The 21,223-nt window shown below is 50.3% G+C and overlaps 1 protein-coding gene across 2 annotated transcripts in view; it reads right to left on the bottom strand.

Annotated features, from left to right (window-relative positions):
- ESYT1 (extended synaptotagmin 1) overlaps positions 1–20,045 on the bottom strand; it is a 64,925-nt gene extending 44,880 nt beyond the window's left edge. The window contains exons 1-4 of one of the 2 annotated variants that reach the window (XM_029594735.1): positions 8,766–8,968; positions 7,909–8,029; positions 744–785; positions 307–441 (exon numbers count right to left, since the gene is read on the bottom strand). In XM_029594735.1, the coding sequence (XP_029450595.1) occupies positions 307–441; positions 744–785; positions 7,909–7,935 (204 nt within the window). In that variant the 5' untranslated portion in view covers positions 7,936–8,029; positions 8,766–8,968. Of the gene's footprint in view, positions 1–306; positions 442–743; positions 786–7,908; positions 8,030–8,765; positions 8,969–19,549 lie in introns of those variants that run through there. The other variant, XM_029594734.1, reaches the window with a different exon arrangement.
- Positions 20,046–21,223: the final 1,178 nt, after the last annotated feature.

Here is a 21,223-nt window from a genome sequence, read left to right as displayed (position 1 = left end):
CCGGGAGCTCAGACAGGGATGTGGGCATTGATGCTGGCACTGGCAGACAGGCCATTGGAAGGTGCTGGTCAGGCTGCAGGGGTTTGGAGGCTGTGCAGGCACCGGTCAGTCACAGAAAGGCACAAAGTGAGGTATCAAGAGAATGTATATGTGAGCCTTCCAGAAGTCAGCCTGACCGAGAGAGCCTCTGTCTTGGCAGGTGATTGATTAAGTGCCTGCAGCCTGAGGGTGGCCAGAAAAAGGGAAATGAGAATGGGGGAGGGGGGAGGGGGGGAGAAGGGGAGATGGAGGGCAAGGGCGTGTTACCTTTTCTCCCAGGTTGACCTTTGTGAAAGAGAAAGTCTGAAGATGATTGTTGGATGAGCGAATAATGGGAGCAATTTGATTGACCAGCAGTTTCTCCAGGTACTGGCCAAGGAAAGGCCACATCTGAATTAAAACCTGTAAAAAGCATAAAGGAGAGACTGTGAGATCATAAGAAATTGCCATGCTGGGTCAGACCAAGGGTCCATCAAGCCCAGCATCCTGTTTCCAACAGTGGCCAATCCAGGCCACAAGAACCTGGCACGTTCCCACAGCCAGGAACCAGTTTCTGACAGACAGAGAGGGTCCACATCACAGATCAATCCAAAAAACTGTCCAACTCTTTGGAAATATTCTGCAGAAACTCCCCCTCTGCATTTCATTAGCAAAACAAAGAACTAACCATGCAGAGAGAAACACACAGAGAGCTCAGCCCTTACCTTGTTGAGCCATTCAGCTTTCTCCACATTGCCAAGGCTGACCTGCAAGGAAATAAGAGAAACAATACAGTCATTGGCACTGCTCTTGCTGCAAGCAGATCCTGTTCTTTGCCAGGACATGGTGAAAATGTGCCTCAATGACCAGAAGGCAGCACAGAGGCCCTATGCATCAGGACCACTAACCTCCCCACTTAGCCTTCCTCCTGGGTTCAAACTGTGGCAGTGCAGCAATGTGCTAGAGTTCAGAGTAACCATTCGGGGTTCACACTGTCTCTCAAGGCTAATTCAGGCACGTAGGACTGGGTCAGAGATTAAATAAAATGCAAAGGTTCATCAATCAGACAGGCCAGGGCCTGACTGGAAATCTGAAAATTCATTATTTGTTGGCCATGCCCACTGGGAACCACTCCTGATGATCTGTATTAGCGGTAGGCAACTCCAGGCCTGGCAGCAGTAGACCTCAATAGGTCTGCTTGCCAGCAGTGTGAGTCAGAGGTCATAATCCAGACCCTGCTCCTATGTGTGAGGGCAGTGTAGTTAAGTACCATTCCCCACTGGGAGGGGTTGAAAGAGTGTATAAAACCCCTGCACCCATGTGACGCAGTCAGAGGGCCCAGGAGTTGAGAAACAGCCAAAGCACAGGGCTGAGGAAGAAGATGTCTCTTGCGGAGGAGGCCTTATCGCTCCACAGGAAAGCTCTGAGGGGAAGGAGAAATTCCGGGTTCCAGGAGAGGAAGGACCTGACGGAGTCCAGAAGGAGGAAGTTCTGGGACTCCAGCGAGCGTTGGGAGGAAGAGCTGATGAGAAAGGAGCAGGTTCTGAGGAGATCCAGGAGAGAAGGGGATTCTGCAGAATCCTGGATGAAGGTGCCGGGGGAGCCCTGAGGGAGAACGGGGCTGCCTGGGGAAACCCACAGAGAGTTTGGCTGATCAAGCAAATCAGCCAGAAGCTCACCCAAGAGGAGAGAGAGAAAGGAAACACAAGGATCTATGGACCCAAAAGGCACTGGGGAGGACCCAGGGTGGAAAGCTTCCTGTTCAGAGTGTGTGGAAGAGACAGAGCTGTACTTCGGGAGTTTTTGAACTTTTGTTTGCTGTAGCCCACTATTATCTGGTGTACTTATGTTGGGAGTTTCCTGTCACCAGTTACAGTAAGCACTTTATTTTGAATCACAGCTTTGGAGTGAAGAGTGATTTTATGTGTGTATGTGTGCAACCCGGGATGGTCATGGGGCCTGGTATGGTCCGTAGCCCTCCGCATGTGCCCCCTTGCCCAAGAGCTGACCGGAGTGGGGACTACAAATATGTAGGAAGTAGATTTGCATGCCCTGCTTCCACAGTATGGAAATGTATCTCATGCATATTCCTTGTGAATAAATCCTGAACCCCAGACCTGTTTGTGGCACTCCAGGATCGGGGCTGCCCATCCCCCAACCTGTATTTAATGTGCTTCGTGTCTTCAGTACACTCTGTACATAGCTCTGGAAGACAGAAGATCTGCATGCCGGCCATGCCTCGCAGGCAATCTTGCAGCCTCGCTGTCTGAACCGACAGCTGTCCATCCTGACAACAGGAGCGGAAACCACAGGAGATGTTGCGCTCTGAAGATAAGATCGTAACCATTTTTTCTTTGCCACGGGGCAGCAGAGAGCTACCAAGGAAAGAGACATCTGTTAGCAGATAAATGAGACTGACAGGAGACCAGGGTGTGAGCCACAGGAAGGTGAAGTACAAGCTGGGTTTGGGGAAAGGTCTGAGACCATGGGATTCATCGCTGAAGTATTGAGGAGATGGAGCCTGTGGGCTGTGTTCAGACATTAAGGATATGGTGCCTCATGGTTTGTTTTTTTCCACAGATAGTGTAAGGCAGGGCTTTGGTGAGTCAGTTCAGCTCTGCAGATGCAGGAGACCGTGCCACTGGTCTAGCAGCAGGAAACCAGAATATGTTGTGCCCACAGGGCTTCCGCTTTCCTCTGCAATCTGCTTTCTCTAATACACACATTCTGCTCACTCCAGGTCACCATCCAGGGGGGTGGGGGCATATTTGGGAGATTGGATCATCCAGCCGGGCCCCTTATATTACAGTCTGCCTCAGTCCCAGACAAAGGTGGCATTGAACAGGTGGGCATGCACTGAGGCGCTCTCACACTTGGGTAGTCTGCATTGCCCTCTCTCTCCTTCTGAAACCTTGGCTGCCTGAGAGATAGAAGGAGACAATATTAGAAGCTGAGTGTGCGGCAGCTCCTCCTGCCTCACGCTGATGCACGTAAAACGTGTATGAACAGCTGAAAAGGGCTTCAGAGGAAGAGAAATATTAGAAGACAGTGGGGCTGGGCTCAGCTGCTGGGCTGGACGAGCGCTCCCTATACCAGGCAGCACTCATGGTCCCTAGGGGAGGGACCTTCAGCTGACACCCAAGGGCCAGACTCAGTGTCCACGTTAACCGCAGATTGTCACTGGGAAGGGAATGGGAATCCCTACCACACAGCAGCTCAGAGAGCTGGATGCCCAATGGAGCAGAAAGAAAGAAAAGCAAAGAGAGGATATGACCACAAAAGGTACACAGCTTTTAATTCAACAATTGTGCAAAGGCAGGGAAAATATATTTGGGAGGGTGTGAGACTAACAGAAAACAAAATCCCACTGCCACTCCTTGTGACCTTGGGCAAGTTACTTCATCCTCCGTTGCCTCAGGCACAAACTTAGATAGTGAGCCCTCTGGGGACAAGGAAACACCTTCATTATTTGAATGTAATCCACTTTGAAGTGCCTGAAAAAATAGAATATAAACTAACTAAATAAAGAAAATCAAAGAAAACCAATGCTGTCAGAGGCAGGATGCGGGTGAGCTGCTATTCTGTGGAATCCAGCTGCTCCTGCTGCTTTAAATGATGCTGGGGGACTGTCTCCCAAAATCCAAGGCCAGACAAGGGGGTGGGGGCAGTCCTCTCGTATCTCTCAGACTATTAAAGAGACAAGAAGCAGCTACTAAACTCTGTAAAGGAGACACCACCTACAGCTGTACACATCTGCGCTGAAAAGCCTTCCGAGCCAAGGTAGCCACTCTGCTGGCTTAATGGATTTAGTCTGGGTGCCCTTCCAGCCTTGCTGTGTTACCTCACTGAGAAGCAAACATGAATTATAGAAGAGCTGCTTTCAGTTCTGGAAACTGATGGAAAAAAACCCCCATAACACTGAGCCTCAATTATTAATCTCCACCTTCCGTGTACTCTGGTTGTGAGAACATCAAACCCTAACCGAATCCTCTGCCTGTGACTTTACAGTCACTGCACTGGGACAGCTTGTGATGCCACAGACAGGACCATGACATCAGGAGGCAAAGCCATTCTAAGGAATGGGCTGATGATTTATGGAAGCCTCTCATGCAGGTGAGAGTGTAGAAAGCAATAACGTGCTTGTATATTCTGCCATCGCTGTCGCGCGCTGCTCCAGGAGCTGTAAAAGTATGCATTTTGTAAATAGATACCTGAATGAAGCCTGAGCAAACACAAACCAGCCCTGCCTGTTCTGGAGCCTGTCAGCCTGATTCACACACCACTGATTTCCAGTACAGAGCACACTTGGCACAACTCACCTCCGTCTCTCTCACTTGGTGCCACCAAAATGCTACCAGCGCTAAATCCTTCATGCTGAGGTGGAGAAGGGGGGGGGAGGGGAGGGGGATCTCTCACCCTATCCCACGGCAGAGTGTCCTGGCACGTCCTTAGCTAAGAGAACGCGGCCATTTTCTGCTTGTGACCGGAATCTGCTCAGATCTGCAGTCAGAGCAGGCCAAAAGGAGCGTGAGATGTGAACCAACTGCAGGGAAGGCCAGACCTCTGCTGCCAAGTCTGTTCCCATTCTGGAATGAGGAACAAATAGTGAACAGCGGAAGAGGCCCGAGTGAGAGCCACCAATGAGGGAGAAGGGTCATTCTCCTACTCCAGCACAGAATTAATGGATCTTCGCAGGATTTTATTTTGTCCCGCAGAATTCATGATGAGCTGTGCGGTGCCTGCTTCCGCTGCTACCCCTGTTACAGAGGCCGCATCTTTCATGTGTCTCACAAGGCTGAAACCAGGGCTTAAGATTTAGGAAGAGCTAAGTTCACCCCTCCCCCCCCCCCCCCCCCTCCATGTTGATCCTTGGTTCTGAGGCAATTCCATCCTTCCCCCTCGGTACCATCCCCTGCTGGCACAGGAGGAAAAGCTGAGCAGTGCTTCACACCGGTGCCTCCATTCGTGGTCTGAAATGTGTGATGCGCCACAGATCTCTTGGTTGCCTTGCAGGGCCTACTGCCAGCACAGCATGGTTCACACTGCCGTGATTGGACCTCCAGGGGGCGCCAGTGTGAGGCAATGCTCTCCTCCTGCTGGCTGTAAGGTGGGGGGAACTCAGGAGAGAGAGAATCTGGAGTTGGATGGAGGGAGGGAAAGAGGGAAGACCTAGGTCTGGGGTTGTGGAGAAAGGAGAAAGAACAGACCCAAGATCCAGGCGGGTTTTGGGAGGGAAAGAGGACCCAAGATTGGGGTGAGGTGGGTAGGGAGCCAGGATTGGGGTGAGGCAGGCAGAGAGATAGGACCCAGGATTCGGGTAGAATGGAGCGGGAAGGGAACAAGCTTGGGATTGGCGTGGGGATATTAGGGAGAGGGGCCCCATACAACTTAGGTCCCTGTCCTAGCTGGGGGGGGGGGGGGTTGATGTGTGTGCTGATTTTTTAAGATTTTAAAAATATTGCATGCAAACAAATTCCTCGAGAATAATTATGTTAAAAAAATAATTTGGCCTGAAACCGAGGGAGAGACAAGAAAGGAGAGTGATAAATAAGGCTCACTCTGAGTGAAGAGGAGAAGCAGAGGAGTGCCTGGGCTTGGTTCTGTTCAGTGTATCCATAAGTAATGTTGCAGAGGGATAAACAGGAACGGTTATCTTTTTGCAGGTGATACTAAGATCTACAAGATGTTGGCCACTCCAGATGGAGAGGAGAACCCCCCCCCCCCCCCACCAAGGAGTGATCCAAGAAAGCTTGAGGAATAGAGCAGAGCTTGGCAGATAAAATGCAACGCAAGAAGTTATGCGCCTGAAGCCCTGGTGCAGAAAGGGAGCAGGGCAGGGGGCTGATGCGCAGCAAACAGGAAGCGAGACCTCAGGATGGTTACATCTGATGAGCTGAGATCTGATCTCCAGGTTGCAAAAGAGCACGGCAAGGCAACGGCCACAGCCCAGAGGGGAAATGAAGACGATCATGCCTCTGTGCAAGTTATGGCTGAGACCTCATCTAGAGTATTCTGCCCCGTTCTGCTGGCCGCATCGCCTAAAAGGATATGGACGGAGCAGAGGCAGTCCAAAGAAGGGCTGGCAAAATGGCGCAGGGTCTGCCCCATAAGCTCTATGAACGTCCTCAACAAGTGCAGCCAGGGCCGCCATCAGGGCAGTATTCTTGGGCCTGCAGTATGGGGCCCCAGGATCTACTGCCACATATGGGGGCCCGCAGCCGCCAGGCGGCAGGTGCGCTTGGGGGATGTATTAGTTCATGGCAAAGAGGCCCACTGAGGCTCTCTCCGACAGTCTGTCGCCCAGGGGCCTACTGAAACCTGGAGCCGGCCCTGGGTGCGGGCCCCAGAGAAGGGAGAGAATCAATGCTATGCGTGTCTTTTAGACACGCATAGCATTGATTTACAGAGCACCGCAGACAGAGACTCGTCCGCGCGCTCTGTCCTGCCAGCGTTCACTGTCTGACGTGGCTGTGACGTCACCGCCGCGTCAGACAGTATGCGCCGGCAAAGCGCGCGGGCCGTCGCTGTCTGCTTGCTAGCTGGAGGCCGAGGAGCCGCGGAGTCCCCGGAGCGCAAAGGGTAAGTAACAAGTTTGTTTTGCCGGTGCATTATCTATTTATTACTGGGGGGACGTCTGGTGCATTATCTATTTATTACTGGGGGGAGCTGGTGCATTATCTATTTATTACTGGGGGGACATCTGGTGTATTATCTATTTATTACTGGGGGGCTGGTGCATTATCTATTTGTTGCATATACTTTATCCACTGAATGCTTGTGGCCCAGACATTTTGGCTGTATGGGGCCTCAAAATTCCTGATGGCGGCCCTGAGTGCAGCCCAAAGCTCCAATAATCCTGTAACACCCGGGGGCCGGCGGAGACCCCCACTGCGCGGTGCCAAAGGTGCAGTTGGGGCTAGAGGTTCCACGTTGCCCCCATGACACCCGGAGTGCACGGAAAACTGATGGGAAGAGCCCACAGGTCCTACCTCTCTGCGGGTTACTTAAATTTATTTATTTATTTATTTAATATATATTTCTATACCGGACTTCACGAATAGAAATTCACATCAGGCCGGTTTACATGGAACTTGGGGGAAAAACAAGTGTAACCAAGAACAAGAAGGCTGAATCAAGCAAAGTTACATAAAACAGGGGCATTGAACTTGGGGGCTAGAGTAGCCAGGAAGAAAGGTAGGGCGGAAATAAGCAACAAATAAATAATAAATAACTGGTTATGAGATTGGTAATTATCTCATTCCTTAGGCTGACTTCGAAGTGGCATTTTGACTAGGGGAATGATGGCTAATCTCACCCTGTTATGGCGCCTTCCGAAAAAGGGCCAGGACGGAAAAGCAAAGGATAAACGGATTTTGGTACTTGTTAAAAAAAGACCCAAAGGAACGAAACAAATGTATTTTCCTCCTTCCAACAGGTTGGGAGCTAAGTGTTTAGGAATAAGTCAGCTCCAAACTGCAGGTAATTCAACCGTTTTCTAGACCACAGTACTCAACCAGTAAAGAACATCTGTTCCTTCACAGTACTAGGAGCACTCAGTTCAACTGTACGACATGTGAAGGCCTGCTCTTACCGTTATTAGCAAGCATCTAAATTCTCCCCTTTGTTTTTAAGAGGTTTCCACAAAAGCTTCAGTAGCAAATAAGCGTCTAAGTTTAACTCCAACACTAGGCGCCTCCTACAGTTGCAAGGCATCACAATTCTGCTCTTAAAATCTGTCACCTGTTGGCATACTGCAGACCTTCCCGCAGGGAAGGTATTACACAGGATGAGTGCCGCTATACTAGAGTTTCAGCCTTAGAGGCTTCTCAGAAACACCCTCACTGGGCTCTTTTAAGCGTCAGTTTGTGTAGGGTAAGTGGGTGAGCTCACTCGTTCCTCTGGCCGCAGGAAGTCCATCCAGGCTGTTGCTAGCGTTGGGCCGGCTACGTGACGTTGCTCCTGCGTCGTGACCCTCCTCAGGTCTCTTGACTCTCGCCGGGTGCCTAGTAACCTGATTTAATAACATAAAAGGAGGGAAAAAAACCCCTCTCTACGTTACCACCGCCAATCTTCATCTAACGGGGGGGGGGGGGGGGGGGCAGAATTTGGCTCCGACTGGCTCTCTATGCAGCTCTGGGGTCACGAGGGATCTCGCTATCAAAAGAAAAAAAAAAACCCAAAAAACAGTTCAGATCCCTATCTAAGCACAAGAGAAAGGGTAACTTGCACACTTGCCACGCACTCCCGCATGTAAGTGTGCGTCCTTGCTCGGGAGCTGCTGCCAAGCTTGAGGGATCTGAACCTGCACTCCCTCTGGCTGGGATGGCTTCTCACTGCCCTCCCCTGCTTTTCAGGCTGCTCTCCTTCCTCTGGGTTCAACTTCAGCAGTCAGACTTCTGTTCCCCCAGCTCCCCGCTCCAGCCTTCAGCAGATATTCAGTAGTGGCACTCCCCCAGTTCTTCCATCGGGCTTGCCCCTCTGGTCTCCTCAGGATCTGCTCTCTCCACAGCGTCTCTCACCACCAGCTACTCTGCTCTGAGCACTTCCTCCTCCGTGGGCACTCACTCTGGCCTGTCTCTGCTTCCCTGCAGGCAGTCTTCCTCTCCTCAGCTCTCCTGCCTGGACCCTCTCGCTTCCTTTCTCTCCCACTTTGGGTGCCCAGCCTGGATTCTCTTCACCCTGGTTCCCTGCAGCTTTCTCAGATAGCAGGCTCACTCTCTGCACTTCGGTGCTGATCCCTCTCTCACCTCAGCTGGGCTTGAGTTCTCTCCCCAGCGTCGCTCAAGGTCCAGCTATTGTCCTGCGGTGTCTCTGCTGCAGCAGCTCCTAGGTGACTCTCTGCTCCCCTGGTCTTTTCAGCTGGCTCTTGTCATCTTCCTGCTGCAGCCAAGCTCTGAGCACTTCTGCTGCCTCTCTGGGAAGCCTTGGGTTCAGCACAGCCTCTCTTCTTCTTGGCTTCTGGTCTGGTCAACTGACACTCCCAGGTTTCAGGGCTCTTTCTTATGCCCTCTGGACTAACTCCTCCTCCTCCTCCATGTGCTTCCTGGCTTCAGCACGAGGAGCCTCGTGTTTTGTATTCAGCAACAGGATTGCTGCACAGGCTGCTTGCGTGCTGCAATTCTTCTCTGCTTCTCTGGCTTCACAGCCAGACTCCTCTCCTCCCCCAGCTGACCTTCTCCCCAGTGCTCCCCTCTCCGCAGCAAGGCTCCAATCCCTGCCTGGGCTGCCGCTGCTGTGAACAGAGCAGCTCTGCTGAGCACCAAACCTCCATGTGCTTTTCCTGCCTGCCCATTCAACTACTGCAGCACTTTTGGTTCAACTCCTGACTCTGCCTGCTCCTGGGTCCTTGAGGAATAAGTAGCATAAATATTTGTTTCAGCCCCAGACTATAATACATAAAATACTTATTATTTTTATAGTACTTCTGGACATACACATCACTGCACAATAGTGATAACTATTTGGAAACAGTTAAGTCCCTACTCCAACAAATGTACATTCTAAGTGGGCATGTGAGGCCATGGGAGATAAACAACTTGCCCAAGGTCATAAGGAGTGTCAGTGAGAGAAGCAAGATTTGAATCCTTTCCTCCCTGGTTCCCAGTCCATTGCTGTACCCATTAGGCCAACCTCCTCCCAGCCTCAAGGACCCCAAACAAACCCAGTTTTCAGGGTAACTTAAGATACAAATTAGACGCTTTTAGACCTTCAGATATATCAGATGAATATTCAGTGTAGGGAGCCCGAAAACCCGGCCTGTCAGAGGCTGTTGCTGACGCCTGCCTTAGAGAAGAAATTTAAATATTTCAAAAGTATGAATAAAGCACCAAGGGTAAACATTTTATTGATGGAAAGGAAGTTCTAGAACAAAAAAAAAAAGTCATAGTGTGAGGTTCAGTGGGGGTAGACTCAGGAGGCCCACAAACAGACAATCCAGGTTTGCAAAGGTGACTTAAGGGGAAACTGAGGGAGCAGGGAGTAGAAAGAGGGAACAATCTCCCTACTTCTGAAAAAAAAAAAAAAGAATAAAATATTCACAAAAACAGCATTTGGCATACAAGAGCTACTGAGGCCTGTTGATGCTTACCCGTGTGACCTGTGGTGTGCCCACAGGCTCTGCTCCACTTCTAGTTTTCCCAACAATTATTATTTAACCCTGCACTACATCGCTGCCCAGAATGAAACAGATATTGTACAAAAACGTCACGTTCCAGTCACTGTTTAGGAGGAGAATTATTCCCGAGACCGCACAAGTCCCTTCCTCTGAGGTGAATATGGATACCCCTGATGTAACCTCTGAAGGCCCTGTGCGGTTTTCAGAGCTCACGTAACATAGATACATAGAAATGACGGCAGAAGAAGGCCAATAGGCCCATCCAGTCTGCCCAGCAAGCGCTCACAATTATTTTCCCATACCTTTCTGTTACCCCGACAGCTGAGTTCAGGGCCCTTGTTGTTAACTTTTTGATTCTAATTTCCTTCCACCCCTGCCATCGATGCAGAGCTGTATCAAAGTGAAGTATGAGGCTTAATGTTTGAGGGTAGTATCCGTTGTATCGAGCACGTTACCCTGATGTTTGTATACTCATACTGCTCAGATCAATGCCTTGTTAGATGTTGGCTGGATGTAAATCCTATTTCTTCATTCCTCCCCCCCTGCCACTGAAGCAGTGAGCTGAGCTGGATATGCATTCAAAGTGAAATATTTGGATAAGGAAGAAAACAAGAGGCACAGAAAGAAAGAAAACACAGGCTGTTGGGATGGCCAGACCTGGTACCAGCAGGTTGCAACTCCCCGGAAATCAACCGGGTCGTTGCTGGCAGGTTGGCGGTGGCCGGATACTCTCCAGCTGGAGAGTTTGGCTACTGCTTAGATTATTATGTGGCTTAGTGGTAAAGATATGGGGTGGCTGGGTGTTGGATTAAGGGTGGAAACTTTATATGTTCATCTCTGCAGGTTGGTGAAGAACCAGTGAGGAAGAGGAAAAAAAACCCAAACTGACTCGGATAAGGAGTGAGAACCTACAAGCGGTCGCACTTATCTGGCTGGCAGCTGGGATAGACCCTTGCAGCGCAGACAGAAGTAACTGGGCAGATGGCGGGAGCCAATGGGCTCTTAGCTGCTGCTGTCTACTGCGTTGCTATTTTCTTGCATTGATCCAATAAAAGCCATCACTGCCTGCACAGGATCCAGGTCACTCCAGGAGCCAACGTGGCTTTTGGATTACTGCTCTACATTTCCTAAGCCCTGAGCTAAAAATGACAATTTTTTTTTCTGTCTTTGTTGTTCAGGGGTTCGTTTTCTAATCGCATTGCTCTCAGAATATTTTCTGCTGTCATCTCCTAACTCCTTTTCCAGACTCTCCTTTCCATTGTACTTTCCTTCTTTCCTCTTCTGTCTTCAATGCAACCTCTGAACGCCTGTCTCTGATACGGATCTTTTTTTTTTCCATTGAAACATAGAAACATAGAAATGACGGCAGAAGAAGACCAAATGGCCCATCTAGTCTGCCCAGCAAGCTTCACACATTTTTTCTCTCATACTTATCTGTTTCTCTTAGCTCTTGGTTCTATTTCCCTTCCACCCCCACCTTTAATGTAGAGAGCAGTGATGGAGCTGCATCCAAGTGAAATATCAAGCTTGATTCGTTAGGGGTAGTAGCCGCCGCAATAAGCAAGCTACACCCATGCTTATTTGTTTTACCCAGACTATGTTATACAGCCCTTATACATTGTTTTCCACTTCTCTCTTCTCTGCCTTTCTGTCTCCCTTCCATTATCATTTCTTATTGCCCTCTCTCACCATCTCTCTCACCCTTAAAATTCTCCCTTACCCAAAACTCCGCCTCCCTGTATGCCACTTTCATAGCCTTCTCTCTCCCCCTCACTCCGTCTCCCCTCCCCGTTGGCTTTTCTCCCTCATCAATCTTTCCCCTTCTTTTGTCCTCTCCCCCTTAATCACCACTGACTTTTCCACTCCCTTCCTTTGCTCTTCCCCTAACAACTCCCCCTCCCCCCAACCACCACCCAATCTCCCCCTCTCTGGCCCTTCCCCTATAAATATCCACCCCCAGCTCCCTCCTGCCCTATCACCCCCTCTGTGGCTCTTTTCCCCTCCAATCGTATCATCTCTGTCTCTCTTCCCCTCCCCTAATTTCCTCTTCTTTGGCTCTCCCTTCTCCCCTTTCCCCCTCCCTCCCCAATCATTACCTCTAGCTCCCTGCCCTTTCTCAGTCTCCCCCCCCCTGTCTTTTTCTGCCCTCTCTGGCTCCTTCTTCCCCCTCACCCCCCCCAGTGAGCGTGTCAGGAGGAGGTTGAGCAACGCAGGGGCTATGGGCCCCTGCATCCCTGCCCTGTCACTGTGCTTCCAGAGCCACCACCCACAGCAAGGAAGGCAGTAGTCAGGCTTAGGCGGCCTGCAGAGGCCCCCAGGACTGCAAGCTGGAAGTGCGTGTGGGGAGGGGGTGGGCAGCTTGGGAGGCGTCCCCGATATATCTGGAGACTTAAGGAAATGCTTCCGTACAAAAAAAGGGGTGATAGACACACAGCACGACCTCCCATCAGAGATGGTTGGGAGGCCAAACCAGTAACAAAGCCTGGGATAAGCCAGTGAGGGTCCTCAGCAGTCAGCAAGTGAGGAGGGGGGAGGGGGGGGGTGTGCCTGGGCTCGGGCAGGCTCTGCGGTGCTGCTGCCTCAGGAGCAGTCCTTATCTGCTGCCCTTCTGCCTGGCGCTAGGTTAATGCCAGACTTCTGTCAGGGTCTGGAGTTAACGCCAGGCCTCTGCTCCCACCTCCCCCTCCCTCTCGCCAGGAATGTTATCACAGTCAGAGTCCTGGCTTTAAGGAATTCAGTGGGAGTCATCCTAAGGCAGCGAGAGATTATAAAGGGGAAAAAAAAGCAAACAGAGTTGCTTGCCCGTGTTGGAGAGGTGGTGGGGAAATGCTTGTCCCTGACCTTTCAACGTCTGGGAAAATGCGGAGAGTTAAACCCCCGCTGAAGGAGAGCCATGTTGTTTTTTTTTTAGAGAAGACCACAGCCCCCCCACCAGACGAGACAGGGAGGGAACGGAGGGGGGGGGGTAAAAGTCAGACCGAGGCTCACTGCCATTTCATGAATGCGCTGCGGCTCTGGCCAGGCACGGGGGGGGGGGCAACAAACATTCAGGAGGCTTCTGGGCTCTCGTCTGGAATGGGAAAGGCACATTTTCCTGGCTGAAGGCGGCTGGAAATAACGTCACCAGCTCTCTGCTCTCATATCCTCCCCCTGCCAAGAGCCTCCCAGCTCCCAGGCGTCCTGCACTGCTTCCCTCATCAAACAGGACAGGGAACCCTTGCTATAAAGATCTTTGGGCTCAACAGGAAACAACCCTCTCCCGGGCTGCAGCACCAGGAGCCTTCATTCACGGCTCTCGCCTCTCCCAACCCACATTAGTGCAGCCATTGCAGTGCCAGTCGTCAGCCCCAGGCTCATGCACCAGGGCATGAGCCGTTAATCCGTCCACTAAGTGGATTCTCCCCCCCCACCCGTCACCTCCCAGCCTCGGGGGACTTCCATTCACAAGAAATGACGACGCTCTTTGAGGGTAGATGCTCCTGCCGGCCAGTGTTGCTTCTGCCCGACTGCCCAGGCCAGTGCTCTTCAGGCCACTGCTCCCTCTGGACCAGTGCTTCCGCCAAGCCACTACTTCCACAGACCAAATTCTGCATACAGAAATTGAAATTCTGCAGGGGAGGGGAATTTTTCGTTAATTCTGCAGGGCGCACTGCTAAAGAATCCCACCCAGGCGTAAGGTATGGGCATGACCCGGGGGGGGGGGGGGGGGGGGGTGTTTTGGAGAGGATGTGACAGTGTTTTGAGGTGACTGACACAGTCGGCTGCGTCCTTAGGGTTCTGGGGTGGTTGTGGAAAAGGAAGCAAAGAGTGAGAGGATCAAAACGTCAGATGAGACAACGTTATTCCAAGTTGTTAAAACTCAGCCAGACTGTGAAGAATTTCAGGGGGGACCTTGCAAGACTGTGGAACTGGGGGTCTCTGAATGGCAGATTTAAATGAATCATGAACAAGCACGAAGTGATGCACACAGGGGAAAAATTATCCTGTGCATGGCAGGAGCCCTAAACCAGGTCCTGGTCACTAGAGTTTTGCCTTTTGGAAGGAAAAACGGAGGGATGTCACTTAACCTCTACCTTTGGAGTTGTGGTGATGTGCATTATGTCAGAGGTTGAGGGGGATTTGGCATGTTTCTTTAAGTAGTGGTGTGAGGGATTCCTTCGGTCAATATAAGGAGGTCTCCAGAGCCAGAACTGGGGTTCTTCCTGCAGTGTTTCTAGCGTGGGGAGCTTTCCCAGCTCCTTGGAAGGTAGCTGGTCTACTCAGTCCAGCAAGGCTTAGCCCATGGGCGGCCAGTGAACTATGACTGGGTTCTGGGAGATGCCAGGTGGCAGCCTAGGAGGATTATGGACCCCGGCAGCCTTGGATAAATCCTTTGGAAAGTGAGTGAACTGTACTGATGGGACTATGACCAAGAAGGAATCTGTGTGGGATGTAAGCACTGAATACTGTCTATTGGAAGGTGGAGTGAGAAGCAATTCTGATACCTTGTGATCCCACTAAAGACTTGGAGGAAGAGTTTTTGTTGTTGTTAATGTGGCTGCTAGATTAATGCTGGAAGATCTTGTGAACCCCGATTTAAATTAGTACATTGTTTATGTCTCTGAGTGCTGGAAAGCCCAGATTTTGAAAACAAAGGTCTTGCTGTATGAAGATGCCTTTTGAGTGAGATCCTTGTTTATCGCCAGGTGTAGGTTCAGGAGAAGCATCAGTCAGCTCTTGGAAGCTGGGATGCTGCCAAAGGGTTCACAGAGGGGAACGAAGTGTCCTGTGGTGGTTTCCCTATCCAGCTTGAGAAACACATCCCTTGCCTCTGTGCCAGGTCTGCTACACCATCTCCTCGATCGTTTGTTTATTCTGAACCTACAGAGACTGGTGATCAGCCCCCAACCAGGCATCAGACCCACAATCACGCATTTTCTGTGCCCCAAAAGGGGGGGGGGGGGCCTACATATAGATACACAGTGCTGGGCTTCACATTAGGAGTCACTACCGCCCAGGAAAAGGATCTTGGAGTCACTGTGGACAACACTTTGAAATCCTCAGCTCAGCGTACGATGAGGGTCAAAAAAGCATACGGATTGTTGGGAATGCAATAGGAAGCAAAACTGAGAATATAATAATGCTTTTATATAAACCCATGGTGCAACCACATCTTGAGTATTGTGTGCAGTTCTGGTCACTAAATTAAAAAAAAAAGTCATAAAAGGACAAGAAAAGGTACAGAGAAGGGTAACAAAAATGGTTGATGGAAGAGTTCTCCTAAGAGGAAAGGCTGAAGAGGTTAGGGCTGTTCAGCCTGGAGAAGAGATGGCTGAGGGAGGGATATGATAGAGGCTTATAAAATTATATGTGGTGTGGAACAAGGTTATTTATTTTATTTTATTTATTTGCCTAATTTATGACTCCCCAGTCTGAAATGTTTGCTCCTGGAGATGACAGAAAATGCATAAATGCATTTAAATTCATGCAAATCAATAAAAGGAGAGGAACTAAAGAAATATATACATTATCAGCAAAAGACAAAACTAAGTATAAGTAAACAATACAAGGATGAACTCATACTATGGAATCCAGATTTGCTGAAAAAGGACCTGAGGCAGTCAGTTACAAGACTGGGGCCTAGCACCAAGAGCCTACGAGCTCATAAGTCCTCCAAAGGAACTTGTTTGACAGAAGGAACGTAAAGTAACCTCTGACTACTGGAGCCTGAAGGGACATAATCCTTCAAGAGCGATGTGAAGTATTCAGATCCCTCCCCATGAAGAGCTGCACAAATCGAACTCTCACACGCCGCACAATGGAAACCAATGCAGTTCCCTTAACACTGGAGAACTCAGATTGCCAGCACCGGCCTCCCCTTAATCAAACGCGCTGCCACGTTCTGGATCAGTGGTAGCATTTTCATCACTTTTGCTGGCAACCTGAGACAAAGAGCATCGCAGTAATCCACGCCTGACAGAACCAAAGCCTGCTCTGCAGTTCTAAACCCCTGAATAACAGAGACGTGAACAGGGAACGGTTATTTACACTGTCAAAGGGTTCTAGGATTAGGATCCCCTCCAGGAAACTAACTGGTAGCAGATTTAAAACAAATTTAAGAAAGTGTTTGGGGTTTTTTCCCTTTCAGTTAAGGCACAATTAAGCTGTGAAATATGTTCCTGGAGGTTGTGGTCAAGGTTGGTAGTATAGCTGGGTTTAGACAAGTCTCTCTAGAGGACAGGTCCATTAATAATTATTAGCCACCTTTTACTGTCAGGAGCAAGGATTGGATCTCTCCATTAGGATCTGCTGGGTACTTCCAGGCAGCCCAGACTGGCCTCTGTTGGAGAATGGACACTGGGCTTGATGGATTACTGGTTTTACCCAATATGGCAAGTCTTATGTTCCTACGACGCAGAAGGGATATGTTTAGGGTTTTTGCAGCAGATGTGACTATGCTTGGCTTAGGGTTTTGAAATGAGTATTGCAGAGAGAGGAAATGCATTTCGGGCGACTCAAAATAAGAATGCTTTGAGTTTTGGGATGGGTGTGACACAGAGGGGGCTTTCTGGAGGATTTAACGCAGGAAGTAAGGTTAAGATTTCGGGGAAGATATGAGAGTGATTTTTCAGTGTTTTTGGGTGAGTGCTGCAAGGGGAAACCCCTAATGAGTTTTACTAAATGAGTTTTAATAATTGTTGGCTAACAATTATTAATGAATCTTCAGGGGAAGAGGACCAGTCTCACCCCCAGCATTAATCCAAGGAGGGAGAGAGAGGAAGCAAATAAAGCTGCATTTCTTTTACAAACCCCTATGAAGCCAGTGACTAGGATGGGAGAAGGTTGACTGCACTGTAACACAACCAAGGCCTGTAAAATGTTCTAAGTATCTGGGAGTTCGCAATAACAGGGTTGATGTGAGTGGGAGCCACTGTGCACCCTGAGACACCACAGAGAAATCACTGCTGAGCAAAGTGGTTAAAAGCTGCACCGACAGACCCCGCCCTGCACCACTGCTGGCATCTGGAAAGGGATGGAGGACAGTCGGATACTGTGCTGCCGCTGCTGTTCTTGGCAGGAAAGACATGTCTGAGTGCACTGGCACACTGCACGCACAGGGGTCCCCAGGCTCCAGTTCAGGGCCCATTAAAGACCCAGACCCCTTACCGGATAGTCAGGAGATAAAGCCCCACTGGGTTCAGCCAACTCAGACAGTCCCGAGCACACAGCAGCGTGTTATTTTGTTTCAGCAGAATCTAGACACTGACACACTGACAATTATTTGGAGATTCACACATCCTGCCCTGTCTCTTGAGACACCAAAAGTACGCCTCACTCTTTCCCTCATATAGCTTTTTTGTTTATCTGTTACAGGACATCACACAGTGCCCCAGGATCCCCTTTAGTAACACCATACACTACCCAAGAACCCCCCTCACTTTAAATGACACCGCACACTGACCTAAGAAATGGGAGGAAATTGCAAACTGTTTGCTGAAAATATTTGTCCAGGTTCACGAAAACAGAACATTTCATTACAGCTGATTTCTCAGCAAATTACTGAAAGGCTGCTTCAAGCAGTCGATTAGACATAAAGTGTGTAAAATAGATGAAAATAAACTTGAGGCCTGCAGAGGGATGGGAAATGAAGAGTTCCTGATTTGCTATTTATAGTTCATCCTCTTTAGGCTTCCCAGGGCTTGGCCTTGTCTCCTGTAGGCCCCTCCCTCATGCACTTAACCGGTTGCTTTCCTTCCTAACACCTCCCTCTCCTCACCTTTATGCTTTCTTTCTCCTTGTCCTAATGGTATAGCTAGATCTCTCCAATTATCTTTTGGTCTCTTTTGGCTAAGACCCAAGCACAGGGTTTGAGTTCTGAGCTCTGGATGATTCCTTTTGGGCTGAGTTTAAGAACCTATACAATATGAGGGTTAAAGCTCACCCCTACCCCCAACCCAACATTTGACCCCCATTGGGGATGTGATGACACAACAGCCATTGCCAAAGATGCAGAGTTAAACCTCAGGCTAAAAAAAAAAAAAAAAGAGTTTAGCATTGGAAGAGCATCTCCAGACTGCAGCTCCATCAAATAAACCTATCAAAGAAAACTGAAGGACAGAAATTTTCAAAAGCAAAGCAAGCTTTAAAAAAAATGCAGAATTTGTGTTTCCTTAAAGTTTCACTTTTGCAGTGTCCCTGCCCTGCAATTGAGCACCAGCTGCAGCCTCACATCTGTGCGGAGGGACACTAAGACCCTACGATGTCCTCAGCAGCACTGCCCCCCCCCCCCCCCCCCAGGAAGGCCTGAGGAACCGCTAGTGGCTTTACATGGAAATGTTACAGAAAAAGAAGAGTTTGAGGTTTCACTGCAGCTTCCACCGTTGCCTCCTCGCAGCTGCTAAACAAAGAAAGGCATGGTGGGTAGGTGGATGGAAAGGAAGGAAAGCGAGAGCCCGGGGCTTGGAGGGGAGGAGAGAGGCTGGAAACTGAAAAGGAAAGAAAGGAGGTTCCACCGTCAAAAGGCAGAATGTGCAGCAGTAGTGGCGGGGAGAGTGAATCGCAGAGAGTGAGCACAGGGCTGTCACGGGTCGGAGGGAGAGGCCGGGGTCTCATGCAGCCAGTCCCACAGGGAGACAGACCTCAGCCCAGACCCGGCCAAGGAGCGGGATCTGCGCGGGGCGCCGACTTCCAGCAGCACTGCGGGAGGTTTGAGGCGGAAGGCACCGTATGTGACCTGGGAGGAGTTCTGTCTGCTCCCGTTTTCAAAAACTCTTTACAGATCTAAGGGAGAAATTAGGCTAGAGAAAAGTCGGACGGTGAGTGGGTGCAAATTTAATTCCCAGATCTAGAAAAAAAAACAAAAACCCACCTAAATCTGTATCCAGATGTTAAGAAGCAGTGATGGTATCGGTTCAAATTCGACACGCAGCCTCTGCCCAGGACACCCAGCTGCTGTCACACAAAGATCTAAGGGCAAGCCGGAGATCCATTGCAGGGGGTCAGCCGGGAGGTCAGGGACATTGTATTAGCCTGCTTTGTTTAGATTCCCTAAGGTGAAGCTAAGTTTTGACAGCTTGAACCTTGCCCGTGAGAAGAGGCACGCGGAGGTGTGAAGAAGAGACAGAGATCATTGCCAGTCGAGGCAAGAGACTGAAAGTGACAGCGAGAGAGAAAAATAGAGCAAGTAGCAAAAGTTAAGGCGAGACAGTGGTAAGGTGACAGGTAAGAAGGAAGAAAGGCTGTCAATGTCACCCACACTGGGGGTGGGGGGGGGGGGCGGCTCATCCGTGTCATTTTTTACCTAGGCAGAGTTAGTGCCCACCAACGAATGGCAGTGCCAGCCAGATCTATCTATTTCTGAACCCTCTGGGTGCCAAGTGTCAATGTGCGGGCAGTCAGGGTCCCATGCCAGGCCCGGGCACTCCCTCCCACACTCACCCATGCGGGCAGCTCGCTCTTGGTGCGGAAGCTGCTCTCGGCGGTGATGGTCTCCTCGGTGTCCAGGGCTCGCAGCGCCGAGCACAGGCTCAGCTCCTTGCCCCGCCGGGTCCCCTTCCAGCCCAGGTAGAGCAGCAGCCCCAGCAGCACGAAGGCCAGGCTCAGGCCCAGGTAGCCGGCCAGGTAGACGGGCAGCAGCCAGAGCAGCGACTTCAGCAGGGAGAGCAGGGCGGCCACCAGCTCCGAGCTCGAGGGGCCTTCGCCGGCGGCCGCCGCCGCCGGGGGCTGAGCATCCTCCTTCTCCGCCTGCATGCCCTGCCCTGGGGAACCGCCGCCCGTTATCGGAGCCGCACCGAAGAAGGCTGCAGAGGGGACGCTCCGGGGATGCACGGCAGGGGGCGGGGTTAATGCTCCGGTGCACGCCGCCGCCGCCCCCCTCTCCCTACCTCTCCACGCGCTGCCTGCCGCGAGCGCACACTGAGCTGGCTGTCACCGTATCCGCCAGCCCGGCCCGGCCCGGGGGAAGGGGGCGTGGCATCCACCGCTCCTTAGCGCTTATTGGCTAGGGAAGGAACCTAGTGGGCGGAGCTGCCGCTGCTGTCTAGAGAGAGCTCCAGGCAAAAGGGCGGGGCTACGGGCCGCTGGCGTGGCGCAGGGGAAGGGCGGGGCTGAAGGGCTGGTCCAGGGATGAGCATCCTCTCCGGGCTCCGGGCACGGCAACCCCCCTCCGATCGGCGTCGCTTTCTCCCTCTCCCTCGTTCTCAGGTTGCTTACGTGTTTATAAAATATAGGGCCAGAGGTAGTAAGCCTTTTTTTTACATAGACATAAAATGTTGCTGACGGGTTACTGCTAATCTGGTGCTGTTTTTATATTTTGGAGTTCTGATGGTCGTTCCCAGTTTGCATTAATTAGGATGTTATAGCTGTTATATATATATTTTTTTTTTTTACTGTTTGTGATTTATTATTTTTATGCTTCTGTTTTAATTTTTGTTATGCATGTAATTGTATTGTTTTTTTAGGATATTCGGTTTTTTACTTCAACTGACTGTTAACAAATTATATACCTGGCCCTAAATTTGTATTTCACGATATAAACATTTACTACAACATTAATACAAATAAAAACAAAACAGACTTGAACCCGTTTATAAAACGGTGCACTACAGTAGATTAAATTCTTTGGTACAAGGGAACTTCGGTTTATTTGAGGGGCTGCTCTGAAGCTGAGCACAGCACGCAGGCCTTGAGAACGCGGAATATAAAGCAGCAACACTGAGAAATCGGATGCCTTTCCCCTTTAGGTTCAAGGTCAGAAATACCCTCGAGAGTCTGCGTTCTTCTAATTGATTTTCTTGCTGCTGGCTTTCATTTCCATAGAAGCTTTCCTGGCAGAGGCAGCAGTAGTTCCCGGACACCATGCGCCAGGACAATAACTCCTGATGGCAGGGGAGGGGGGTGATGCTTATGTCACCTTTGCCCCAATAGCCTTCAAACTTATCTCTGTTTCTGAGACGTGTCTAGCGCGTTATCAAGTGCTATGCGCGCCCATTCCGATCACATCCCTCGCTCACCTTTTGACTTTGGTTAGGTTGCAGGGTCTTGCCCCCCCTGCGTTCCTGGAGCTGTCCCTGTTTTGTCCTTTACGCGTGTATTTTCTGCCGGTTTGATTTT

This window comes from Rhinatrema bivittatum, chromosome 3 (assembly GCF_901001135.1).
Source record: "Rhinatrema bivittatum chromosome 3, aRhiBiv1.1, whole genome shotgun sequence".
NCBI lineage: Eukaryota > Metazoa > Chordata > Amphibia > Gymnophiona > Rhinatrematidae > Rhinatrema > Rhinatrema bivittatum.
This window is presented reverse-complemented; position numbering and strand designations above follow the sequence as displayed.